We start from the raw sequence: 27,001 nt of genomic DNA, 5'->3' as shown, positions 1-27,001 counted from the left end.
GGGGCAAAGTCTGCCTTCTTTCAACCCTTACCTAATCCTCCGAATCAGCAGGAGCTTTCTTGGCCACCTTGGTCCTGCAGTGACATTCTGGTGATGGGTTTGGGGGGATTTTGAGAGCAGGACACTTCTCTGAGGTTTATTTGTAAACTTCTCTCTGGCTGATGATGGGGAATTTGATACGTTATCAGCCAAGATAGTGGGATTGAAAAGGGGAGAGCGTGGCAGCCAGAAAGAGATTACAATTTATTAAATAGCAGAGATATGGTTAGCTGCTATCAGTGTAAGTATAATGCCGTTAGCTCGGGTGCTGTTAGTAATGATACTCATAGGGTAAAAGCACCCAAAGGTTCCTGGGCAGCAACCAGCCCATCTGCCATTCTGTGCACTTCACAGAAGAGTTTTCCAAAGTGTAAAAATACTCAGGACTTAATTGAGCCATCAGAAAATGATGTTACTTTGATGTGTCTGCTGCTTGTACATCGGAGAGGGTCAGAGCCAGAGGTTCACGGTTGGAGAGGACCTGCCTGTTCAAGCAAGGTCCCGTTTCCTACTCCAGTGTCCTGAGTAACTTGGGTTGCACATCTGCATGTTCAGCTGTACACAGAACTGGTTTTATAAAAGTGTTTATTGAAATAAGGAGGAATTTTTGGACTCGGGGGCAGCACAGAGCAGATGCCAGCACCTGAAGCTCCTCTGCCTCCACCACTCATTGTGGGCAGGGTAATCACCCACAGGGTGCAGGGGTGGCAGCTGGTGAGTCAGAGCTGGATGCTGGAACATGGATCATGTTGCCAGATGTGGTCTCCTAACATGGAGAAGGAATGAAAAGGGAAGAAAGATAAACCTAAGGCTTCACCAGCCTTGCAGTTTTTTACAAGAAAACTTCCAGTGCAGTTAATCCCTCTAACCTGCACTTACATTAACACTTGAAACCTCACACGTTGCTGCTAAGAAGTTTTGGCAGCTCTTGGCCCTGATTGCAGAGGTAACACTGCACTTGTCTCCTTTGCTCTCACTCAAGTATCTCAGGAGCCAGAGCCTGGTGCTCTATGAAGTTTCTCTCTGCACACATATGCAGGCACCTTGGCAGAGCTTCAAAAGCCATTTACCTTATTATTCATATGTCTGCTTATAGGAGCAGAAATGCTCCCATTCCTCACTTTCGGAATAAGGGCAGGCACTAGTAAAGGAGAGATTTCTCCTCAGCATTTCTGGCACAGCCCTGACATTCACCACCTCCCTGCTGCCTCCCTGGGGTTTGGGGATGCAGATTTAAAAGCCCCCCCAGTAGTTCTCTGGGTTTGTGACCAGCCCTATTAAAACCAACTGAAATCAGTGGGGTCTTGGAGTATAGGCAGAGTGAGGGTCTCAGGGCTGTGTGAAGCCGCAGAAGAATTACTGGGAAAAAAAGCTTCAAAAAAACAGACCAAATTTTGCATTTCCTCCTGCAGTTAGGATAGCTGACAATATGGAAATGTTGCAGAGACTTAAATGTCATTGAAATTACTTTGCCTCCTCACTGCATTTTCTCAAACAAGCTTCAAGAACCCTTGCTTTCAAACAAATTAGTAGACTGGAGTAACCTTATAAATATAAAGATCCATTAAAAGTTGAAATATTTGGTCATTCCTCCTCTCGGTTTAAACTGGGTTTCATCCAGAGTTCAAGTGCATGTATCACAGAAGAGCCACAGTCCCATTTTGTAGAGGTCCATTTTAGCGTTGATGGTTTTCTAGTGCCAGGAATCTACTCTGCAGCCAGGCAAGGAGATAAATCAAAGTTGTGCGCGCCGATGAAATTCAGGAGCCAGAAGTCACCATTGCAGCCCATATAAATCCCTGAATGCCAGCCCTGGTGCTTTTGTCCATGCCATTAGAGTTCAAAATTATCTGCCCCTCTTTGCTGATGTATGGATTAACTGGCTGCCCGAGTGTTTACTAACGGTTATCACCCGGTACTTTGGACGTTATCAGAGGAAGGGACGCCTGCCGCGGGGCTTGGTCTCTCACCCTTTCTATTACCACCTGTCAGTGGCAGGGGGTGTGCTGTGAAGCTGTACAGTCACAGACTACAAGTGTAGATAGTTTCTGACGGCTGATCAAAGGGGAAAACCAAAGGCCTGATAACAAGGACGTGTTTCATGTACTTTTAACTTTGAGAAACATTGGCATTTGCATTTTTTCCCCTCGGTAGGCTGGCAGAAACCAGGCACAATAAATGCTGCATATTCAGTTACCTAATAGTGGAGTAAATGGTATGTGCTTGAAGCAACAAAGCATAACTGTAATCTTGTTCCAAGTGGGAATGATTTAAGTAAGCCTTTGCAGAAGACTTGCTGTATAATAAAGTAGAATAATTTTAATTTGTACTTTGAAGTGATCTTGAATTCAGAATCTAATCTTTGCGTTCAGGAGAACATCATACCCTGTTGTCAATGAGGTAATAACTGCAAGTTGAGGAATTATTTTAAGTATCTTTTGTAGGTACGTGTGCTCCGTCACAATAGCCAGTGTCTTCAGTGAGGCACTGCTGATGAAAGGGTCTCTGTTAGCTCACGTTTCACCTAAAATTTCACACTGCCAGAACAGAGAGTACCATAGATATCCCAGACAGAAAGAAGGGCTCACGTTTTTTCCTTCAGCAGGAAGGAAAAAGTGTTCCTTCAAACACGAGGCAGAAAGCAAGCTGGGCTTTCCCTGTCAGTTCACTGCACAGTTGTGCTTTTCTGCCTAAGAGCAAGAAAGGGGTTTTAGCTAAAATTTGTACCCATTGGCAAAGACAAAATGACCTGACTGTTTCCATTGTCTGAGACTCAAAAGGCAAGAGTGCTCCGCAGCAATCCAGTGAAAGGCAAATCCATTTTACAAATAATTTCTAGTTGTCTGACATGTACTTAATAACATTTGTGCAGTTTTTTAATGTTACCTCTCCCTTCCATCAGTGTCATTCTGGTGATTTCCCGACTTTCCCTTAATGTGAGACCAGAATTGGGTCTATATTTTTAATTTAAGCTTTTTGCTTACAGCTGCTTGGTCAGAGCTGTTCAGTGCTTAGAGCTCTGCTTGCCCCAGCCGTGCTATTAACACCAACGTTTTAACTGATGTGCTAAAATCAGCATTTCAGGAACTCAAAATGCAAAGGTTTCTTTCTTTTCGAGGCAATAAATAATACGTATGGAAGTAGTTTGGTCCTGGGGTGTCCCAAACATCTCCCGTTTGTTTGTTGAAGGTGCCTTCGACCGGAGTGTGACCTTGCTGGAGGTGTGTGGGAGCTGGCCTGAGAACTTTGGTCTCCGTCACATGTCTTCCATGGAGCACACTGAGGAGGGCCTCCGGGAGCGCCTGGCCGACGCGATGTGCGAATCTCCCAGCAGGGACATAGTGGGATCAGGAACAGGTACAAAGAAGAGGTGTGATCAGAGATCACGTACATCTCACCCAATGGTGATTTTTATTTTATTTTTAAATTTTGCTTTTCCTTTTCTCTGTACGCTACCTCTCTGGTTAATTAACTTCTATGGGGATCTCTCTTAGTCATTTATTAAAAAAAAATAGTGGCAGATCACATAAACATAGCCTGAGAAGCCTAAAGTAACGTGAAGAAAAATACTGGTGCTTGGAGCTTCCTTACCATGTAGCTGTGCCAGGGGTTCTCCTCCCTCCCCTGCCAGCTCAGGAGCATCCCCATCTCCATGTGGATTGCTGCCCTTGCCCACCCTGCTCCAAACAATATCATAATCACACACATCCTCATTATGTGTCCTGAATAGAGCCACCAGGAAGCGCTGGTTCTGTAATCCAAATTAATCCATCTTCATCAGTGTCCATTATATTGATAAATGATATCATCTGTTTAAGTAAATGGAATGGCACGTCAGAGCTTATGCTGCTCAGGAGGGGCCCAGTGGCAGGAGATGCTCAGAAATGCTGAAGCGCAGTTGTTGAGGTTTTATTGTCTCCATTAACTTTGACTTGTTTTAAAAAACACCCTCTAGTCAAAGGACTAGGCCCCTCTTTGATCCATGTCCCGTTTGTGTTGTGACCAGCAGCTAATAGTAATGGTGGCTTCTAACAGCAGCTGCCAACTCGCTTGTTGCTCTTCTGGCAACTTGCCTGGGAAGGAGTAAGAGCACAAGCCCCAGCAGAAACGTGTGGGCGTGCCAACCTACGGACATGCCAGAGAGGCTGGGCAGAGCAGCAGCTGCCTCTTCCTTTTGCTGTTGCCCTCGTGCGTTGCTGAGGGCCTCATGCTGCTTCAGCTGGAGAAGGCTCAGGGACTGTCCCATCAGGGCTTGTCCCCCTGCTTTGCAGGTGGGTCACTACTGAGCATGTAGCCCAGAGCAGGTCGCCAAACCACTGCTACTTCCCACAGTCTGGAGGAGGAGGTAGTGAAGAAGCAGATTTTAAGTCCTTATATGTAGGTACAAGTAGCAATGCCCAGGCTGCTGAGTGGTGCAGAAACATAGCCCAGCCTGCCACCTTTCAAACTGTCTTTCCTCTGAGTTCCATCAGGAAAAAGATGGAGTCAAGGAATGGTTTAAGATTTGGCATTAACAGAAGGAGTTGTTTGGACACTAAATAAGGGCCTCAGTTACAGATTTGGTGCAGATTCTCCCCAGCCTGTTGCCTTGGATGAGGCACTTCATGTGCCTGTGGCTCCAGTGCTCCATCACTGCCATGAGGATAGAGATGCCTTACGTTGCTGGCATGGAGTTTAATCAGCTCATGTCTGCAGAGGGCTGTGAAGGTAGAAAAAAATGTACAAAGGCACATATTTCATCACTTATTGACCCATACTGTGATCAGTGAACTTTGGGATGGTATCCACTTCTGATAGCAGGCCAGCTCCCCTCAGGCTGTGTACCTTACAGGAAAGGTGAGGGCAGTACTGTCTGTGAAAGCTGAAGCCATCTAGATGTGCCAAGGTAAGGTGCCTGACTGCCCCAGACACTTCTCATATTATATTGTAAACTGAGAACTTTGTCAGAGACAGGTCTGTATTTTCCTGCCATTTTCACCAAACCCAGGTGGTAGCAGGGAGTGCCAGCTGCTTTGGCATAAGATCAGGCTCCCAGTGCTGCAGGTGTAAAGACAGAAGGGAACTGTTCATAGAGGTGCCATCATGGAGCTAAAATTAATCCAAAGAGACTTCTCCCTGCTTTTTTATCCAGACACATAAATCTTCATAGTGAGCATAAGAGAGTTGCAAATGTAAGCAGCAACAATGAGTAACATGAATATTGACCCAACTCACCCCATCCCATTCCCCTCCTCTCGCTATCGTTACGCTCTGTGTTTTCTTGCCTGTCGTGGGATTCTCTCTATCACTAACACACTTTATTCTCAGGATTTGGGCATGTGGTGACTCAGTGCAGCAGAGAAAACCTAGTGATAAGGCTGTGAACTCCCGTGCCCTTTCCACTTCCATCCCCTAACAGCTCTTGAGCTGTTCTTACCACATGGCCATAAAAAGTCCTCTCCTGCTCAGACAGTACCTGGAAAGCCACATGTGCCACAGGAGTGGACCAGTCTCATGGCAGGCTCTGACCATTTGTCGAGCTGTGGAGCACAGGGAAGTGCTGGCATCTGTCTGCTGGCTAATAAATGGGGAAAGATAAGTTTGGAGGTACATTACCCTTGCTTCAAAGAAGAGGTGTTTTTGTTGGCTTGCAATGAGTTGAATAGTTTTCACTTCCCCCCAAACCACTTACATCTTAAACCCAGGCTGAGCTCAATTATCTTTGAAAAATGTTCCATTTTCTAGCCCAGCTATTCCTTCCATGGATTCTCTTCTGCCCACTCACCCCAATGAAGTGATAGCAAAGATAAGGACACCAAAAATTTGCATATTGGTAGTTGATTTACTGGTACTGGTTCCAAAGGCGATGTTCCCATTTCTGCATTGGACTAAAAATTACAGAAGTTATAAACCTCTCTCTAATAATCCTAAAATTACTTATTTTAATTTACACATACCTTTAGCCCCTGCTTGTGTTCCTTGGATTTGCTTCAGTCCTTAAATATATTTTGCAGAGGTTTAATGAAACTTGCAAAGTCTTATTTGAACTGAAACATGAACTAATGAGAATTTCTAACTCTGAATGTGGAGATCTGTGCATGTGTAGTGCTTGGGTCCCCTGCGTGGACAGAGGCCACATGGGCAGTAGGGTGGACAGTGAGACTTTATCCAGTGCTCAGCTGGTCCTGACATGCACTTAATGGCAAGAGATAAATAGATTCTTTTAATGCCTTAACTGTTAGGACATAGCTGACACATAGATTTATATAGTAATCAGGGCTGATATGCTGCAGGAGAGGGGAGGAAACGCACACTCCTGGTACACAGACCACTTTGGGGAGTAGATATTCCCAGTGTCTTTGTTTCTCACCTACCCCGTTGCATTGCAAAGCAGGGTTGGCAACACCTCCCTGAGTCAGTGGTCCTGGCTATGGGCAGAGGCAGCATGACCCGAAGGTTGGTTATACAGGAAACATCAAACTTGAGCATGCTAAAAACAAGAGGAAGAATCAGGCATTTGCAAGGAAGGGGAATTAGATGGCCTGATGGGTCTTTTCCACCTCTGACTCCTGCTAGTTGCCAAGGGCTGTCGGACAGTGGATGGGAAGAACCAGGTCTGGAAAATGACCCCCCTAAAAATCTACTTTCCTTTTGACCTAAATGATAACTCCAGTCATCCAGCTAGTTGACTTGATTGGGAAACCAGCTTTTCTCCTTGTTATCCAATTATCCAGATGACCCATGTCTATCTTAAGTGGAGTCTGCTGTACATAAGCTGTCAGCCTAGATACACATTTAATTCCAAAGAAGGCGTAAATTGGCAAAGATGCAAAAAGATGGTTTTGCTGTTTCAGTTTCTGATGAGCTCTCAGTGAAAAAAAAATAAATTACAAAGGTCTACTCACAAAATGTTAGTGGTCAGTGACCTCTTTTGCTTGCAAAGCTTTGTTTTCAAGAAGCTACAATATTTACATTTGTAATGTAGTTTCTGAGTATGTACTGGAGCTTCAAATTGCGTTCTCAAAAAAAAAAAAAAAAAGCTAATACAGTGATTTATGGAACTGTGCTTGCAGGAGACAAATATCTCTGACAATATTCCACTCAAGCTGGACATGCAGAAATTGCCAGCCCAGGATCTTTCCCTCCAAAAATACTGTAATCAGTAAATCCTCTGATTTATGTATTCCTTCAGCTTTCAAATGCATTTTGCTTGTTTCTAGCCATAATATTGAAAATTAGGCTATAATAGGGGATCAAGCCTTTACAGGCTGAGTGATAGGATGTTTTCTGAAATTGATCTGTGGAAGACTATTCCTGTGGCTGTCCCCTGTCTGTGCCATGGGACCAGGAGAGCAGCAGTGAGCGTGAAACTGTGTGGCTCCACATCTGCAGCACCAGGAGGGAAAGTTATTCACAGCCCTGGGAAGATCATCCCAGCTTCTCCTGCTTCCCTTGACCTGGGTGAAAGATCCCAGCTAAATGTTAAATCTAAGCACAGCTTCAGCTGAACTTTCACCTGATTCACCACATCAAAACCCATTCTGTGCGTTTTCTGGGATTTATTACTCTGAAGCACATAGCAGAGTGACAGAAGGGTGGGTTTATTCTCTAGCAGACTAACATGACAGACAGGTTTCCAAGAGAGAATTGTCAATATATCAAATAAATAAGTATGCATCACTGCTCAGGTTATTTTGTCAGGATAGGCAATATTGCAAACTTTCTTTAGTGATAAACGTGCTGCTGCCGCTGTCAGCCCCCTTTTTTTTTGCTAGAAAGATACACTGGAGCCCAGGCAGCCCTGGAGATGCAGGATGGGACTTTCTGTGTTTGCTGTGTGCAATTCCAGTCCGTTCCCTCTTCTGCTTCTTCTCTGTTACAATTTGTTTGGCTGCCTGAATGTTGTACTTATATTCAGATCTAATTTATTTTGACAAAGCATACCCAAATCCACATTGCTGCAGCATTTTACAAGTGGTGGAACTGTTCTGTGGCTAGACAAGAGTAGAATTGCTTTTTGTGGGCATGTATCTCTGTTTTTTTAATTCATCATCAAATCCAGTACCCTATAATGGCACAGTTTACACTGCAGCTTACGGAGCAAAACAACTTTTTTCTCTGTCTGTCCTGTCTCAGGAATACATGTGAACTTGCAGTAAGAGCCTATATTAAAAACTGCAGAGCACCCCTCACATTTTATATCTCAGAACCAGCTTTATAGGTTTGAACAGAGAAGGATGCAAGTATGGCACCATTGTGGTTAACGCAGCCCATTAGGTTTGAAGGATTTAAAGCAAGGTGTTTAAAGCCCTCTAAGAAGTTTCAGTTTAAAAAGAAGAAGAAAAAAAAAAAATACTCATTTTCTTCCAAAACTCCCAAGTCTGTCAACAACCACCTGTGGAAAGCCAGCGGTGAGGCACAGTGCCCTGTGCGTGGCTCTTGGAAGAGGCTATCTGGATTCCTTCCAGATTTCATGAACAAACTCATAATGCGATGAAGGAAGCTCATATGTTGAAACAAACTCTTTAACCTGATTAATGAGATGTAAGTAAGTGGAGCTAATTAGACGTGCTGTTAGGGAATAGCCTGTATGAAACCTGGGATCACCACTCAGGGCGGTTGGGATCCTGGTCCCCAGATGAAGCTGTGGGGTTACACCAGCCTCAGCCTAACTTGGGACATTTTAAAATCTTTCTGGGAAATTGGTGGTTTGGAGGAGCAAAGTCCCACACTTTCTGGTGTGCTGGGTTGAGGTGGGAAGTGTGCTCCTCTGCCGAGGGAAGGGAGGGAGATGCTGCCCTCTGATACTGTGTGAGGAGCATCCTTCCTGGGGATTTTCCAAAAGAGAAAAAACCATATGGTCACAAGCTGAGTTCAGAGACAAGCAGCCACCTGGACACAGATATACCTTTTTCTGGAAGAGGATTAGCCCTCTGTAGAGTCAGAATTTCAATGGGTACCTTTTCATCCCTTCCTTTCTCCCTTCCTTCCATCTTTCTTTGCTTCCTCTTCCTTTTAATTTTTCCTTTCCCTCTCCTCAATTGGTCTTAATTCTAACTTGGCCATGGAATATGGGAACCGAGGAATACAGGACAGTTGATTTTCCCTCTGAAGAGCATTTCTGCAAAGAGATTTCCACGTAGGTTGAATGCAAAATCAGCCTGGGCAGCAAACACACTGGTAGATCAAATAACACTGATGCTAAAAGCAGCCTTTGAACTTTCAGAATATTCATCCCAGGGTCAGAGATTAAATTACCCCCTCAAATAAGTCTAAGAGCTCAATGCAGTTCTTACTACAAACGGTTTATTTGGATGAGCCTTGTTTAAAGTAAATTAAAAATTGAGGGCTCGTTAGGTGCCACCATTTTTGAAGTGCTGGATGAGAAGAGCAGCATTTGCACTGCCCACTTTTTAACATGGTTTTATTAGTTATATCTCATGTGCAGGAGGACATCAAACACTTCAACAAGGGCTTCTCACTCTCCCCAGCCCACATCCATGTCCCTGGAGCAGCCCTGTCCCACAGCCCTGCCAGGGCCAACAAGGGCATGTTTAACTTCCCAACTATTTCCCAGGTCCCCAAATCCAGCTCACCACCAGCCCCAGGAGTTTTTAGTGGGATTTCTTCCAGGTCATACGTTATTTAAGGGGGCGGGAGGGGATGAACGCTGATACCACAAATGTTTCTGGTGGGAATTTAGGTTCATTGCAGCTTGCAGAAATAATCATCTGCTAAAGGGAGCACTGATACAAACAACTCTGACTTTCTGCCATTTGATAATGAGTTGATCAACTGCATTTACTTACTCTAAATTGTGGTGTGGGGAGATTCCTTTTCTTTTTCTTCTTATTAAATCAAGGCTTTTTTTTTAAGAAATATTTTATTTTTGATACAGACACAGCCGGTGAAGTAGCAGTAAAAAACATCACCACAAAGAGGCACATGGCTTTGAAATGTTTTGGTATGTAACATAACTGTATTGTTATCAGGTTTTAACTTTTGCACAAAGAGTATTTCTCCTTGTTCTAAAAGCAAACCCTTTGTCAGCTTTCCAAGGATTACATCCATAACGTGGTCGTAGGGGAACAAACCAAAAAAATCTAAGTGTCTCAAATCATTTCACAAATAACATTGTTCTGTTTCTCTCCTTAAACGAACAAGAGTTTCTTTGATTTTTTTTTTTTCCTTAAGTCAAATTTAGGATTCTGCTGTTCAGAGCAGAGAGGTCACAAGGCCCTAATGTATTTAGCATTGACTGCCCTCTCTTGTAGTGCGTCTATTAGTCAGTAATTTGATTTGTACCTATTCATTTGCAGTCCCTGCAGGAGCTCTGAGCTGGCCCCAAGTATAATTGGTGCTGTCTCTATTTTTACATCATTAGATTAGCCCCGACTCCTGGCCACTTGTTGTCTGCGCTTGTCTGTCCATTTATACAACCTAATGTAACACAAAATTCATTACTGATCACATTACTTTCAACTCTGAAGCCAGCTTTGTGATAAACATTTTGTTAACCCTTTCTTGCCAGCACACAGACCTGGGGGATAAATGCACTTTCCCTTTGCAGAAAAATCAATATCATAATAAAACAAAGTGCAGTCACATTTCTAGATTTGTCATTCCTCGTGGAGAAAGAAATGGGGAGAAACGTATATGAGATGACTAAATGATGTCTGCATCCAGGCATCTCACCCTGCTGTATATGAAATGAGCTCAGCAGTGTCCTTTCTACTAGAATATAAAGAAGTGACACAAGATAGGGCCAGCACTCAATCTAAAACTTAATTTCTTACTCATCGTTGTGCAAGTGTTCTAGCTCTTCAGTGCAGGCTGGAATCAGGTTATGACATTATTGGAACTGGACATTTTTCTTCCAGTGCTTTGTCTCCAAGTAGTTAACAGAGAAGCAATCCCCTTTCTCTTTAGAGATTAGTTATTGTGTTGGGGTTTGTTTTGGTTTGCTTTGGTTTGTGGTGTTGGTTGTTGGGTTTTTTTCCTAATGATTAAGCAAATTAATTTCCCTGCTGCAATTCTCCAGCATTTCACAGGAAAATGTAAAGCCCTGTTCTGCCTAGCTTGGCTTTGCTCACATTTGTCTGTTTCACTGAGTACCTCCTAAAGCATTAAGCTTTTTGCATTGCTGAGGCTTCTGCTATTGATTTCAAGGGCAACAAGAGGAGAGCCACGGTAGGTATCAATTGGGGCCTGATTCTGCAAAGGGCTGAGCATCCTCACAGCTCGTTTTGCAGCATCATGCCTACGAGGTGATGCTTGCTCTTCAGAGAAGCATCTTTTGGTGCACGCAAAAGCTGTTGATTTTTAACAGTTTTCTAAATGCATTTTCTGTTTGTACAGCTTGGCTTGGAAATCTGTTATTTTGGGTTTTCTAAATATTTAGAAATATTTCTCAGTGTTTATTAAATCTTCCTTTTAAAAGTCCAAGTTCAGAAGCCTACCCCACACCAAGCAGTCCTGCACTGAGCAGGGTGCAGGAGACCAGGAGGCTACAGGATTTTTCCATCTCTAGTTTCTATAATTACCTTATTCCTTTTAGGAGTCTTTGTATGGTATTTTTATGTAGGATATGACTTCGGGCAATCATATCTCTCTTAGTAAATATAAGAGCCTTCGTGTCCCAGCATTTGAACCAGAACTGGTATTTTTACAGCTGTTTCATGAGCCAAAACTTGTTGCAGCTGTTGAGGTGGTAGCAGAATAAAGCCAAGACAGTTCCTCTCCCTCCTCCCCAGCCCAGCAGCCCCAGAGAGCCTTTCAGGATTGTGCTGGTTTTTGCAGGAGCGGTTTTAGGTGGGGGCAGCCCTGGCTGGTGCTTGCTCCCAAAGCCTGGTCACAGCACAGGGCACACCAGATCCTTGGTGGCAGGAGCTGCGTGGGCAGCAGGACCATGTGCCACCACCCTGCTCCTACTCCAGGGTCCTGCTGGTGGGGTTCCTTAGGCTGACACACTCTTCCCATCTCTGCCTGCCCTTTAGTCCAGATCTCCTGCTCCTCTTGCATTACCTCTTTGAAAGTTTGAGCCTTTTGTTATCTTCAAATGACGTGCAACCAATTTGGCAGCTCCCCTTCCTGCCCATGCAGAGCCTGAACATCTGCAGGTCCCTGGATTGTGACAGGATGATGGCCCAAGTCATTGCAAAGTTCTCATGAACTGCCTTCTCATTCACTGCCTTCACCAGGGGAGATGGGTGGGGAGGCTGTAGGATGGAAACCCATTTATGCAACGGTGGAGTTAGGTTAGTGGTTGGACTTGCTGATCTTAAAGGACTTTTCCAACCAGAAGGATTCTGTGATTCTGTAAATTGTTAAGCATTTGAACTGTTAAATGAACACTTGTTATTAGAGAGACACAATGAAGTCTGAGTCACCAAACAGCAGAACAGACATTAGCACAGCAAAAAGCCCCACAATAAATGGAAGGTCAAAAGCTAAAACAATTAAAATGTTCCAGTGGGAGCCAACCCCTGGCCCTGCAGCTCTCAGTCCTCTCAGCTGCAGAGGCCCCTCTTCCCACATGGGATCTTCTCCTCATGCTTTGGCACAAGTCCTTCAATGGACTCCAAAGTGCCACCTCCACCAGCTCCAAGGGTCTTCTCCCACCTGTTCAGATGCTGTATCATTTCCTATCATGGTGCTGCAGCCTGCAGCCCCGCTATGACCTCTCATCACTCCCGTGCATTCCTCTACAGAATATAAGACAAATAGTAACCTGGTTTTTCTGATAATCTCACCTTGCTATCCATGGTGGAGTCTGAGAACATCAGGGCTCTATGTTCTTGGGAGTGATATTTGCTATGTGATGTTTGTAGGGTATCTGGTGGAGATGGTCCAGAAGAGAACAGGACAGGGGGAGAGAAGGCAAGGGAAAAGGAGAAAAAAGCCCAAGGGGGATTTTGTCTGGGGAAGGATCTCCCTGGTCAATGGGGAAGGGGAATTCCTGCAGCATGTCCCATGGGAGCAGGTCTGGTGCTGCCCCAGCAGGACACAGCATTTGGGCCGGGTCCCCAGCAGTGCTGGGAATGGTTTGTTCTCCTTGAGGTATATATTGTAATTTGTGGTATGAAAAGATTAGCTTTCCTTCCATTCCTAGCCTGCTGTCTCCCCGCCATGGATAATATATAAAACAGTAGACTTTTATTCATTAACATTTATGGGAAAATGTTAATATTAAACTGTAAGTGAAAAGCCCTATCTTATTGAATTCTTCTGCTGTGTTATTGGGAGCCTAATTACGTTTTGCATTTAAATAAAAACCAGATGATGTTCAGGATGGTCAGGCAAGCATTCTGTAAGTGAGAATTTATCTTGCGATCTGGGTAAACAATGTCTCATCATTTAACAGTTATTATAAATAATGGGTTTTTAAGCACTTTGCTGGGAGTTCATATTGGCTCCACGCGGGTTGCACTAAGGGAGGGAGAATCTCAGTGACATCTTCCAGGCATCCGGTGAGGAGGAATCATATCCTGAGCTCACTTCTCAAGCTGCAGCAGTTTTCATCCTCCTCTCTGTTTATTATTGCTCAATATTGTGTGCACCATCGGCTGACAAAAGGAGCTAAGAGTAAGAAAAATGACAAATCAGTTGGAAGCATTTTGCAACTGGAGAAACCATCCAGCAGAAGGGGAGGGTGTGGAGGACCCTTTCAGAGGTTCGTGGTTGATACCTCCAGAGGCTTATTCTGCCTGTAAAAATGGTGCAGTGTAAAAGTTGTGTGCTCACAAAGAAGGAAAAAGACGTTAAGGCAAAACGTAAAGACAAAAAGATAGTAGACTGGCTGCTTTTTGTCTGTGTTTCTGCTGGTGGCCTCTTGAATTACATCACTGGTAATTACATGCTTGGTGTAATGTGTGAGCTAATTTACAAAAAGAGGAAAACTTCTGAAAAATGTAAATAGCTTTTTTCCCCACTTCTGTTGTTTATATTCTGGGTTTCGTTCCCGTCGCTGCAGCCGAGGCTGCGATGCTTTTGTTGCTCGCTGGCTTTTAGTCGCTGTTCTGTGTTCCTCAGGCATTAGCAGGAGCCTCTGAGATGTCTCCAAGGCATTTCCCGTCACGGGCAGGGAGCAGCTTCCCCACAGGCTGTCCTGCAGCCTGGGAAGGAAGGAATTAGTTTTCCATGCAGACAGAAGTAGGTGGTAAGGGATTGAAATTTTTCAGCAACCATTCACTGCTGTGAGAAGAGCCAGGATTTGGGAGGGCCTGATGCTGGCTGGTGGCGTGGCACCTCCTGAGGCACCAGGAACCACCCACCCTGTAAAATGGCTGTTCCAGGACATAAACTGTTTACAGCATTTTGCTGTGGGAGCCATTTTATCCCATTTTGCAAGAGGACCCCCGCAGTGAAAATACCATCATATTTATTTCTTTATTTATTGCATTTATTTGTTATTTCCTTGGTCAGTGACTTTCTCAGTGTCTGCCCAACACATGAACTCTGTGTTTACATCTAAAGCTGATGGTGTTGTGAAAGACAAAGGGTCAGTATCACTTCTCTGACTGCTTCCAAAGATGTGTTTTTTTCTGGGAAGGCCTCAGGCAGGAAGGTTCCAGCAGGGCCAGGAGCCAGGACCTGCCCAGTTCCCTCTGCTCTGGCTCGGTGGCACGGCATAGAAGCCAGAAGCCATGGGTGGCTGGGGACAGTGAGTACCTGGAGATCCCTGGTGGAGGTGAGCAGGATGGAGATGGTGGCAGTTCCCTAACTAGACCCAGACAGCAGCAGGGCATGTGCTGTGGGGGGGATGTTTCATGTGTTGCTGCTCTGATTTTCTCCTAACGTAGAGCCCAGTGTTCCCATGGATGGCATCTCCTGAGTGTTCCCAAGATCACCATGCACATGCCTCGCTGAGCAGCTATTCCCATCCCTCAGGCCAGGTTGTCAGGGGGAAATGACATTTGGAGGTATTAATCAAAAGAGAAATTAACCAAGCAGCCTTCCTCCCTCAGCTGTGCCCATGGAGGCAGCAGTGGATGGATGAATTGTAGTAGGACATGTCCCTAACCTGAAATCTGGGCATTCTTTTTTGCCTTCACTCAGGGATACTTTTATCCTCACCCTTTAAAAAAAAAAAAAAAAAATCTTTAGAGTTTATCGTGTCAGTCATGTTGTCTCTTTGGTTTGTCTTTTGGAAATGTGGCCACTCACCCATCAAAATGTGGTGAAAAGTCTGCACAAGAACACAACATGAAGAACAGGTAGTTACATTAACTTGCCTGCCAGATGCCCAAGCACAAGGCCAGAACCTGCACAGCTTGAGATGATTTAAATTGCCTTTTGTGTGGGATGTGGCCAGAGGAATGCCTTGGTTTGCCATTAGGTCTTTTAGATTTCACACGAGAGTTCTCCTCCACCACGCACTTGTTCACAGGTTTGATAGCTCTTGTAAGAGTCTAACTTAAAAGACAAAGTATATTAGAATCAATACTTGGCAGAGTTGTTAAAATATTACTTGTAACAAGTTAAAATGTCCAGTATTTTTTTCAGCTGCCCTCTGGTTTCATGAGTACGACTGCAAACTGCTATGCTGAACAACTCCATTAACAAAGGGCCGAATTAAGCTTTGGATGTCATTTTTATCAAGGCTCTTTCATATTTATGCCTTAACATCAGAATTTGGAGCTATATAAATAAGACAGAGTGTATTAAGGGCCTCAAGCAATCCTGCAAGAGAGCGAGCCCACAAGGTTGGCCTGTTGTTTTTCCAGGCTCAGTTAATAATCTAGGTAGAGACGTGATTCTAAGAGTACTACTGTGAGCTTTGAGTGCTTCATAAAATTAGGTCTGTGTTTAGAAAATTGGTCTGCTTGCAGCAGCCATGTCAACATAATCTTTCAAATAATTGGCTGAATAGACCAAATAAGTTGCATTTGGAGCGAAGATTATTTGGATGGGTTTGGAGTTTCTCGGTGACACTAAAACCAGCGCCAGGGAAATGAAAGGAGTCCTCAGCTCCTTAGATCTCCACCTAAGCTGTTCAGACTCAAGAGCCTTGAACCATTTAGATGAGCAGACAAGGCCGAGTTTGCAATGACATCATTTCATGAGCTTCAACAAAACTCTTCTGATTTGGACCAGCTGAGCATCTGCTCTCCCCAAACTTTTAACTTTTCCTTTGAATCAAGCCCAAATTCCACTCCAGTCTAGCTTCCTCCTCAGCATCAATCTGCACCAGGGAGACAGCCCAGAGCCTCTCAGTAGCTTTCCTCACTCGCCCAAAAGGCCACTTCGTGTCAGAAGTACTAGAAGTTGTGCCAGAATTGCTTTGCTTTGTAATATTATACTTTTAAAATGAACTCAGCAATGGGTTTGTGTCTAAGCACATAATGCACATATGTGGGATGCACAGAGGCACACCCTGAGCACGGACGTGTCCTCTGGGGTTGCCTTGTCTTCCTAACAGAGGGTTATTAAGGAGGCCCAGTGACCCAGGTAGCATCACAGGAGGAGAAAAAAAGCAGAAACTGCTGAAGTGTGGAGGGTCAGGTATGGCTGAAATCCCCCATTCAGCATATTGGTGAGGGGCTGCCCACACTCTCAGGCAATTGCTGGGTTTTTGGTTTTGACCTTCAGGCAGCCTTTCTTCACCCTTCTTCTATGCTGGGACTGTTTGGCTGAGCCTGGGCCAGAAGGAGGGACCCCCAAAGCTCCCCAAGCTCTCCAGGTTGTCACACTCATGCACGGTGGCTTTGCTGCAGCCATCCTTGAGACAGGATCCCCCCACCCCGAGATGTCGAGTGGCTCCAGCTCCAGTGGGAAGGACAATGCTTGGATCCACCCCTTGGGTCCAGACCTGCTCTGGATAGAGGCATGGTGGCTTCAGGAGTAGGGATATCACCTCCAAAACTTCTGAGCAAGATCCAAAGGGTTCAGAGGGTGTACGACACAGAGCTGTTAGGTGTCGTGACCATGTACAAATTACATTGAATTAGTATTTTCCTTTGTGGAGTTGAAGCCTGACAGAGGGGTCAGTGTTGAGCAATCCAAGGCACTCCCGTAACCCTGGGAATGAGACACCAAACCCAGGAATTTTAATACAGTGTTTTCTCTGCAAATGCTTTTGGTCAGATATACACAGATGTTCTGTTTGCGTAACTGAAGATACAAGATAATTCTGCCTAAATACATAAAAAAGCACTTGTATACAGGCTGGCTTGCCCAGGAGAGCATGTATTGCATATAAGGTGCGTTCTAGGATTTATAGTAGCAACGAGTTGAAACTTTCAAGATGGGGTAGAAGGGAATTCCTTTAAACAACTCTGTCTGCATACTCATTTTAAAAACTCTTCTGGAGATCTTGCACAAGGAGTTATAGGCTTACATGATGTGGATGGGCTGCAGAAATTGTTTCCTATAAACATCTGAGTGTTCTAGCTTTAGAAATTTCACATACTGACTAAATGGGCAACTCATCCTTCTATGGTGACATTTATGTAGGAAAACATCCTAAACCTCTTTTCAAAAACATACGGCTCTAGGAAACTTGAGATTATTTTTTAAAAGCACTGCAGTCATTGTCAAAGTGCCTATCATGAAGAATATTCTCTCTCTAAATGCTAGTCCTTTATCTAGTGCACTTTTAACCTTCCATAAAATGCTCAGAGTCAAGTTTGGCAAGATGCCAAAGTCTTGCGTCTCCAACTCTATGGACTCAAGTTGTATGGAGCTTTTTGGTTCTCTTTTTAAAGGAAAAAACAAGCTGCTTGCTGCTGCTTTTTTGTGTGTATGTTGGTTTGGTTTGGTTTTTTTGATAGGCAAAATTCTTTAGAAGTTCATGCATGAAAATGTTTTGTCTATATCTCAACAATCTCTCCATGCCTGAAGACATTTATGTAAGTTCAGATGTCCTCCCCCTTTCCTAAGTGTGAGTTGTTTGGCATCTTTGCCTTGAAATAAGGCACTAGAAATTAAATTTGCAGTCTCGGAGGGGCTCTGATGTTCAGAAGACTCAGTCTTCATTCCCCCTGGTTGTCTCCTGCCTCCTGCACCTCCTCATCTCCTTGCTGAATCCTGCCACCTTTTTTCCAACATGCCAGGTTTCATCTCCAAGTGCATGGCAGGAACGAACTCTATGTGGATTCAGCCTTGGAGTTATTGTAAGATAGTTTGACAGTAACTAATATTTTACGTAGGCCACTGAACTGTGGTTTCAGAAAAGTTGCTCAGACAGAGTTTGCCAGTCCTATTCACTTTGCAGATTTAATGTAGGTGCTTCTGCTGTGTCTCAGCATCTTTCAGGTCGCAGCAGGATGAAATGGTTTTAATATAGGGATTGATTTTCAGTGTTCAAATGCCATACTGTTACGTTTCCTCTTTTCAAGGGAGTTTAAAATATCTTTTTTCGAACTGCTGGTTTTGAAAAAAGAAAAAGAAGACTTTCTTAGGAGCAGATCTAGCACAGCCACCCAAAACATGGCAGGAAAACTGTTCCTGCAACTGCCTGTGCCAGTTGCTGGGGCACAGAGGGAGCTGGCACAGGCCAACAGCTTCTGCCAGAGCAGGGCACAGGGCTTGGGCTTTAATTGACTTTTAAACATTACCATAATCATACCAACTCTAAATGTTACAGTCATATATGAACCTGGGAACCCACTTTCTGTCTGTGCTCTTTTTGGAAAGGAGCAATGTAAAAATTCACTTGCCCAGAAATTTATTTTCAGCCATCTCAAATTAAAAGGAGCCAGGAAAACTACAAGCTTCAGTGAGTATTCGGTGCTTTCGTTTCACTGCTATTTTATATTAATGTTTTTTGCTTATCCAAATACCTAAAAGCACAGGTTCCCCTGGGGGTGCAATGTCCCCCCTCCTTGCCAGCCTGCGAGGTCCTCGCCTCAGAGCAGCCGCCAAAGATGACAGAGATGATTTATAATTAGAGCTCCCTCGTTAGTATAATTGCATTGGGGGGGTGGAAGGAATACCCAAGGAAAGGCTACAAGTGCAGTAGCAGTAATGCAGTGTTGTGAGCCTTTGTGTTAGGGGTGGTATTTCAAGTTCCCAGTTCAGCTGACAACTTCACATCAGGTTCTCGGCCATGGGCTGCGCTGTGCACGTCCCAGGCAGCAGCACCGGCTCACAGGGGGAATGATCATGATGTTCGTAGTAAATGTTCACGCAGAAATAGAGCCAAAAGTGTCCAGCTGAGTTTGGGATGTTGTCTAAACACTGCAAGATGGAGAGCTTACGTGTAGAAGTGTGTGTCAGTGGACAGGGGAGCGGAAGCTGCGCATTCGGAGCTGGTGCGAGTCCCTCCACAGGAGCACGTCCTGCTCCCTGCAGTGGCAATCAGTAAAATACAAATGTTTAACTAATCCATTCACTGGGGAGCATTGTGTAAATTACAAACAGTTTTAGAGATCCTCAAGACCTCCATTGTGTTAATACAAATTGCCTTTTAGTGTTCGCTTTATATAGGATCCTTTTGAACAAGAATCCAGATGGCAGAAGCTACATAATTATTATTCATTATAGTTAATAAGTAACACTCAGAAGCCCCGGTCAGCTCTGCAAGTCCCCTGTGATAGGCATTGTGCAAGTGTAAGCATCAAAAAATAGTCCTTGCTGCAGAATATTTTAGGATTTGGGTTGAAAACAAGAAGGTGTGAAGGACCCTTACATTTGCCTGCCCAGGAGCACAGGCCGGGCTGTCGTTTTGAGAGCTCTGTCTCCCTGTCCACAGGGAGTCTTCTCACTGCTCCTCTGAACAAAGGAAATTATCTTTGATTTTAAAATGAAGCTCTAATGTTGGCCTTTTAGCTGTTCACTTGAAAACTCCTTGTGGCAGGGGAGAAGTGGTTGCAGTCAGCAGCACCTTGTTTGTCTTCCCCACGGCTGGAGATTCCCCATCTCACATCCTGCTTTTGGGGACGGGGCAGAGCAGGTTCCTGCATTCACACACCCCCCCCCGGCGCATGGCAGAGCCCAAAAAGTTCCCTGAAACAATTGCTGTGAATGACAGAAATGAAATGGAGGAGATTCAAGCCCTGATGGCCATTACCCCACTTCCTGCATTCCTACTTGTTAATTGTCTAATTCCTAACAAGTCTTCGGGCATCTGATGGACTTTCTGATGTGTCCTCACTCTGATGCTTCCTTCCCTCCCCTCTCCGGCCTCATCCCTCACCAGAGACCTTGTTCCTTTAAAAATGCCATCCTTAAAAATCAGAAATACTCAGCCCAGCAAAAGGAAAAGGGAACTTGACATTAGTTGAGCTTGAAAGGCTCGGTGCTGTGAAAAGTGACTGACGTGTGAAAAGAGGCTACAATTAGTTCTTTCCCCGAGCGCTCTCCCATTCAGTCCAGGGTCACTCCTTCAGCGAGCTGCGGCTTTGAGGGTAATGTGTTGTGACAGTTTGAGATGATGAAGAATAATTCTTGTATTCAGAGTTGCTGCCGCTTCCCCGCTGCCCTGACACATCAGGCTCCTGTCATTGTATCATTTATCCCGGCTGTGGCTCCGTCGGGCTGTGCGGGAGCCTGGGCAGCCCTCGGTAGGTAAGAGGAAAGGGTCAGCTCTTCCAGCAAATGATTTTGGAGGATATTTTGAAACGGTGCTTAACAGGGGAAAGCAAACAGAGAGAAAGGAAAAACCATTAGAGGAAATAATGCACTGGAGATGAGATTTTTGAGTAGACATAAAGGAGATACCATGGATTCAAGTGGACCACTACAGAGAGAGCACAAGTAAGAAAGGCAGCATAATTTATGAGTGTTCCAGGCAAAAGAGGGCTATATAGATTTTCTTCAGGCATTGAATTAATGCACCATATAAAATGGTTTCACATTTAAGCTTGGCAGGGCTTTGTACTTTCTAGATTTGATGGGGTCCTTTGACAGTTCCTGGAGCTTTCTGGAACTGAGGGTGCAACCACCTTGCTGGATGGGGACAGCACCACTTCCCCTGGCCTGAGGAGCCTGGGCTGTCCCCAGAGCAGCTCCTCCTTCTCCTTCCTCTCCTCCTCTTTCTCCTCCTCTCCACCTTGCCAGCCAGCTCAGGGAGAGCAGAGTAGTTTGGACATCAGAGCAATGGACCATCGGGCTGTGGTGTTTGGCAATATGAGCAGAACAAACTGTTTGGTGGGAGGTTTCATTTCCAGTTTCTCTGGCAGCACCACAGGAAGGCTGGGCCGGGCTGCGGGCGGTGACGCCAGGCAGAGAGCAGCCTGTGTTTGCTTTGCAGCACCTTTAATGTCCCATTGCTCTTCTGCAGCCCCCAGGTGTGCAGGGCCATGGGAGGGGTTAGAGAGGTGCCCGGGGTGGCTGGGGACCTGCTGGGCCACCTTCCCCCCACTCAGGACCACCGCTCCTCCCCACAGTGTCAGCAGCAAGGATTTCGCTCTTTGACATGGCATAAAGTGCCTGTGCCTTGAAAATCCCCATGATTCTGGGACCCTGGGCGATGCCAGCAGTGCCCATTACTGTTACTGTCAGCAGCACAGGCAGGGCTGTTCCCAGCTCCCCTGAAGTGACTTTCTCCTCATGGCTTCAGCAGATGTTCCTGCTCCTTCGTATTTTTTCCCCCGTCTTTTTTTTGTTTTGTTTTTAGGACTTTGTGAGTCGTTTCCTCCAGGGACATGGGCAGGTTTTAGTATTTACGTTTCCAGTATTAGCATTTATTTGTATTTGTGTTTGTTTTTCACGGGCTTCTGAAAGCCTCAGGGAGCCATTTATGGGGCCAAAATAATGCAAGTGCTGGTCTTCTCACAGTATTTCATTTCCTTGATGGTGGAAATGCTACAAGAAGAGCAGGTCTCATGTTATTTTGACCCCATAAATAGCTCCCAGAGGCCCCTTTCTTCCTTCTCCCACCCACTCCCCCCCAAATCAAATATTTAGGTTTCTGCAAAGCCTGACTTCTCAACCCTGGTTATCTTGCTTCAGCAGAAGCAAATTGCAGTTATTACAAAATAGCCAGAGAGTCTATAAGGCCGAATGGGTTTTATATGATGCACAATTTGTTGGCTACTGTACAAGTTCATTAAAGTGTATCATAAGAGGTTGTTTTACTGGTACATTTAAGGAAGTTAATACATCTCGACAGTATATGCATGGGGGAATGCAGATACAATAACCCTCAGACATGCTGGGGCCAAGCCCATTCCTGGCGTAACTCCACCAAAGTAAACGAAATCACTGGCTGGGCAGCAGGTCCTGCTCTGCTGGCAGGGCTGAGCCTTGATCCTGCAGGGCCGCCACTGCTCCGGGTTCTCCCACCTCCTGTCCGTGGCTTTCTTGGGGGGGTGTCATTTTTTTTTTGCTTGTATTTTGTGTTTTTCAGCAAGCATGTTCCTGGCCCAGAGAGCACCAGTGGTCTGACCGGTTATGTGACACATCTTATTTAGGTCTGGGAAGTATTTTATCTCTTCCCAGCCGTGCCGCAGGGCTCGGCTGCTCCATCCTGGGGCAGTGGGAGGGCAGCGCTGCCTGCACTGCCTGTCTGCAGGGACCTGCCTCTTGTGACACCACCAGCCCCACTACACCGTGGCAGCTGCTTCTGTCCAGGCATCACATCCATCAGAAATCAAACCCCCAGTTTTTTACCTCGCAACAGGAAGGGCATCCCAGTGTAGTGGAGCCATTCCCAGTCTTGTCTGAGCTTCCCATGAGAATGGCATCAATGTTCCTGTACACACACCTCGGCTCTGCTGGAAGATGTGGGAGGAAAGAGAATAGTTTGCACTAGACTTTTTTATTTTATTCTGTTTTTAATGAAACGGTGAGATGGGGGAAATGGACTAATTTGGGGCAATGCAGGAAAATGTGGTGACTGTGGTCCTAGGGATCATATGTGCAGTGCAGTTAGTCCCTGGTGACCATGTAGTGGCTAATTGCAGACCGTGTGTGACCCAGCCATGCCAGGAGCCAGGCTGGGCGAGGGCAAGAGCCCCATTTCCTGAGCACAGCGGTGCTCTCTGCTGCAGCTCAGGACTTCCACAGTGCTGAGGTATCAAAATACACTGCTCGTCTGCCTCACCGTGTAATTAGTTCCAGAGCATGCGAGTTCACCACACCAGGCTGTTTGAGAGTGCCTGGACTCGTGTTCCCAAGGGGAATGTGTACGTTGACCATCTGCGGCACTTGAGATGGCAGCTCGGATGCGAGAGCTCCCCCGGATTTCAGCCTGACCCCCTTTGAACCCAAAGCAGGCTCTGTGCTGGCTGGAGGGCTGGAAAACTTCCTCTCTGGTTCCTCTTGAGCCTTTGCACCTCCTTTACGCTCTCTTTCGTCCCTCCCATGGCTAGTTAAGGGATTTGACATGCCAGAGAGCAGCAAGGAGGGAGCCAGAGCTGTGTGGCACAGCCGGGGTGAGACCCCCAGCCCCCCAGCCAGCCCTGTGCCCACCGCTCTGCTCCCCACTTTTTCTGTCCATCCTTTTTCCCTGGCTGGCATCAGTCTCTACAGTGCCACCCCCTGGCAGGCCCCCGCAGAGGTGACAACAAATCCTGCAGCCCCCAGAAAGCCACCCTGTGATCCCAAATTCCCCAAAACCCGATCCCAGCAGGGCAAGCAGTCCCAGCAAAGTCACCGAAGGACAGGCAGGACATGGTGTGGCTGAGGACAGGCAGGAGCTGGCAGGTCAGCCCGTGGCCCCGAGGGGAGCCCGGGGCTGCAGGGAAACAACCACCTCCTCCCCTTTCCCTCTGCCTTCTTTCCAATGGTTACCAGAAACACAACATTTGCCTGAAAATCAATTATAGGTTAAAAAAAGAGAGCGGGTGAAGTAGCCCCATGAGGAGCGGAGCAGCCCAGGTGCTGTTTGGGGGACCCCCAGCCTCTCCAGTTCCCCCAGCATGGCCCATGGCTGCCCAGCGCCCTGGAGCTCTGACGTGGGACAGTTAACCCAAGCCAGCTGCGTGCCGAGGGAGATAAAAGCCCCAAATCAGACAGGATAAGCACAGTATTAGTGTGGGATACGCCACTCATTTCTGATTTCAATTACTGTTTTTACTTCCTGAACTCATGGGAGAGTAAGGATGTGAGGAAAATGAAGAGGTTTAGACATGGACATTCCTTCACCAAATACTGGCAAGAAATCGTGATGAATACAGCTGAGGTCATTATCATCGCTGCTTATGGGGTGACTGGTTTCCTGCTGATTTGTTTTTCATGTATCCTGGGCAGATTATCTTCACTGTGAGTTACCTCCATGGTCAAGGATTTAATCCTTTGCTTGGTGTATGCTCTCCTGGCCATTACCCCTGCAGTGCCCTCACAGCAAACGGGAGCTGTGTGGTGCCCAAGTGTGCCAGGCTAGGATGCTTTTTGTGGTAGCCAAGAACTGACTTTCTGCTTTAGCTGTGCACTTTGCAAATAGATACGCCCTTATCTCAGGGGCCCATTGCAGCAAAAGGACTGCTGTGGTGTTTATAAAAGGTTAAATATCCCCCTGTGTGACAGAGGTGTGTAAATGGCAGAGGTGCAGTAATATTTAGCAGAGAGTGGGCACTGCTCCTCCAGCTTCTGCATCTGCGGCTCCATCCCCACCCAAGCAAAACCCCCACTGCAGGATCAGGAGAAACTGCTGGTCTGCTCTGGGGCTTTGCTCCCCCGTGCCTTACAGGCACAGCACCACAGCATGCACCAAGTGAGAGAGTTTTTCCTCTTTCCCCTTCGGCAGCAGAGGAATTTGTCCCAAGCTGCTGTCCCCACTGGTGTAGGCTGCCCAGAAGCAGCCGACGGAAGTCGCGCTTGAGGCTGCGCGTTGTGACTCGCCAGAATATTTTCTTGTAGCCTGTCACCGCGTGTCTGGGAGAGGATTCCTAGCCCTGGACATGGGGCTCTGCCTAATCTCAGTGCTGCGTGCTGGTGCTGAGTGCTGGTCGAGGTGACGGTGCCCAGCAGCACTGCTGCATGCTGCCACTGAGTCAACTGCTGGGTTCAAGTGGCTCACAGAGAGGCCACGGTTAGGAACGATGCTCTGCGCACACAAAAATCCTCGTGTTTTGAGATTAGGGAGCAAGAAGGGCTTTGGGGAGGTCAGTGAGGGGAGGAGGTGTCTGGATGTGTGTGACCAGGGAGGGAGAGTCGTGGTCAGGCCTGCTTTCTCTTTTGCTTTGAAGCACAGTTCAGACACACAGGAAAGGGGGTATTTTCTCTTTGGCTCAAAAAAGCAGAGTTATTTCTGTCCATTTGTGCAGGATAAAGGGTTGTGGAAAGTCCCTGGTGTTCCTAAGATGGAGAACCGCAGTGGTTATATACTGCTGGTAATTGGTGCTGCTCCCCCTTCCCCACCATCTCAGCAGCATTGCTGATGATAAAAGGTGTCTAATCATCTTTGCACCCTGCTCAGTCTAGGCATGAGCATCCCCACTATCAAGTCCTGCTATGTTTTAAGTTCTGCAGCCTCCTCCCAGGAAAGGGGCCACTCTGCCAGGCAGCGTTTCATGTTCCTGCCCAGCCCCATGGGCTCGACTGAGCTGTGGGCCCAGCAGAGAAGTAGAACCAGGGGCTGGGATGCCTCAGGAATGATTCAGTAATCCCCCTGGAAAAGATGGATGACAAGCAAATGCAGCATTAGAGCAATGATACAATAAACAGATTTGTCACTGAAGCACCAGCTAACTCCAACTTTGTCTGAAGTACTAATGAGGACCTCCTCTCTCTTCCCATTGCAGAGCTTCAGCGAGAGGGAAGCATAGAGACGCTCAGTAACAGCTCTGGCTCCACCAGCGGCAGCATCCCGCGCAACTTCGATGGCTACAGATCTCCCCTCCCGACTAACGAAAACCAGCCCCTCAGCCTCTTCCCCACGGGATTCCCTTAAATTACCTGGACATCCAAGGGGAGATCCAGACAGGGTAACGAGCCTCCTTTCTGCCTAAACTATCCCAATGTGTCTGTCACCTGCGAGCCCACCGCTGCGCTGGATGGTTCTCGTTACCCTGATCAATATTGACGGCTCTTAAACCTTCCTGAAACATACAAGATCTTGACTTTGTGTTCCTGTGCAATATGAAGAGACTCTGTCTCCAATCCCAGTATCTCCACGGCTTCTTTTTTCGCTATGTTCAGGAAGAGGTTGATTGAGGAGAAATATTTCTAAGCCATTTTTGGGCAAGCACATGATTTCACAACCGTGCTCTGCTTTTTTTTGTGTTGAGAGAACGAAGGGAATCTCCGTAACTCAGAGGAGCTCTTGCCGTTTGCAAAAGTGCTGAGCATTAACAAATGAACTGGAGTGAGTGAAAACTGGAGGACTTTCTGTGGACAGGGTTGATAATGTTACTCTATTCCTTCCTCATTGCGTCTCCTTGCTGCCCCCCTTCCCAACTGATACTCATCAATGCCAGGAGTATTACAAATGGAAATGTTTCTTTTTGTTCTTTGGAAGAATTATCTCTATTGCTCTGGTTTTCTTCTAGTCATGTATTTTAGAAAAGTACTTAATTGACTAACTGCAGCCACAAATTTCTCCTATTTGGGTATAAAACTTGTTCATTGGAACTCAGCTATCTGTCCAGAAATGCATGTGTCATTGAATAAATCTAAGTTAAACAACAAACTGTTTAAATGGCAGTGTTCATGGAATGTTACTGGGCTTTGTATATCTTCCTGGACCAGACCATGCGTGTATTTACTAACTGGAGGGATTTAATTAAAGCCATCAGTGGATGTTATGTGGCCAGTCTAGCTTGGTTTTGCATCTCTGCTTTCTCCTCCCTGTGTGCAAGGGCAGGATTTTTGATAGTGGGAGACTTCGATAGTGTTCTTGCACCCATTTAGATCCTCTGAACATCAGCACCTATCTCTGTTCATGTGTCTGACCCCAGCTCCAGCTCCTTGTGTTGCTTGGCGTCCTGCTTCTTCGTCCCATTGATTTCAGTGGGATGAGGACCAGACAGCAGAGGCACCCTCCTGAAGCTGTTGTGTTATAGGATCACATTGAAGAGGCTTTGCAGAACCCCTATAACAGGCTGACCCTGCACGCTCAACGTGTGCAGTCAAAATGAGCACCACATAACTCTGCTGA

General features: G+C 46.0%; 1 protein-coding gene across 8 annotated transcripts in view; it reads left to right on the top strand.

Moving 5' to 3' along the window:
- Positions 1-26,648, top strand: part of BCAS3 (BCAS3 microtubule associated cell migration factor) — a 351,811-nt gene extending 325,163 nt beyond the window's left edge. For 2 of the 8 annotated variants that reach the window (XM_051635997.1, XM_051635996.1), the window contains 3 exons: positions 3,229-3,396; positions 9,917-9,982; positions 25,647-26,648. In XM_051635997.1, the coding sequence (XP_051491957.1) occupies positions 3,229-3,396; positions 9,917-9,982; positions 25,647-25,795 (383 nt within the window). In that variant the 3' untranslated portion in view covers positions 25,796-26,648. Of the gene's footprint in view, positions 1-3,228; positions 3,444-9,916; positions 9,983-25,646 lie in introns of all 8 variants that reach the window. The other 6 variants (XM_051635999.1, XM_051635998.1, XR_007891218.1 and 3 more) reach the window with 5 other exon arrangements.
- The last annotated feature ends 353 nt before the right edge of the window (positions 26,649-27,001 follow it).

The sequence above is a fragment of the Apus apus genome, chromosome 18 (genome assembly GCF_020740795.1).
Source record: "Apus apus isolate bApuApu2 chromosome 18, bApuApu2.pri.cur, whole genome shotgun sequence".
NCBI lineage: Eukaryota > Metazoa > Chordata > Aves > Apodiformes > Apodidae > Apus > Apus apus.
The sequence above is the reverse complement of the archived record's forward strand: the minus strand, read 5'-3'. Positions and strand labels throughout refer to the sequence as shown.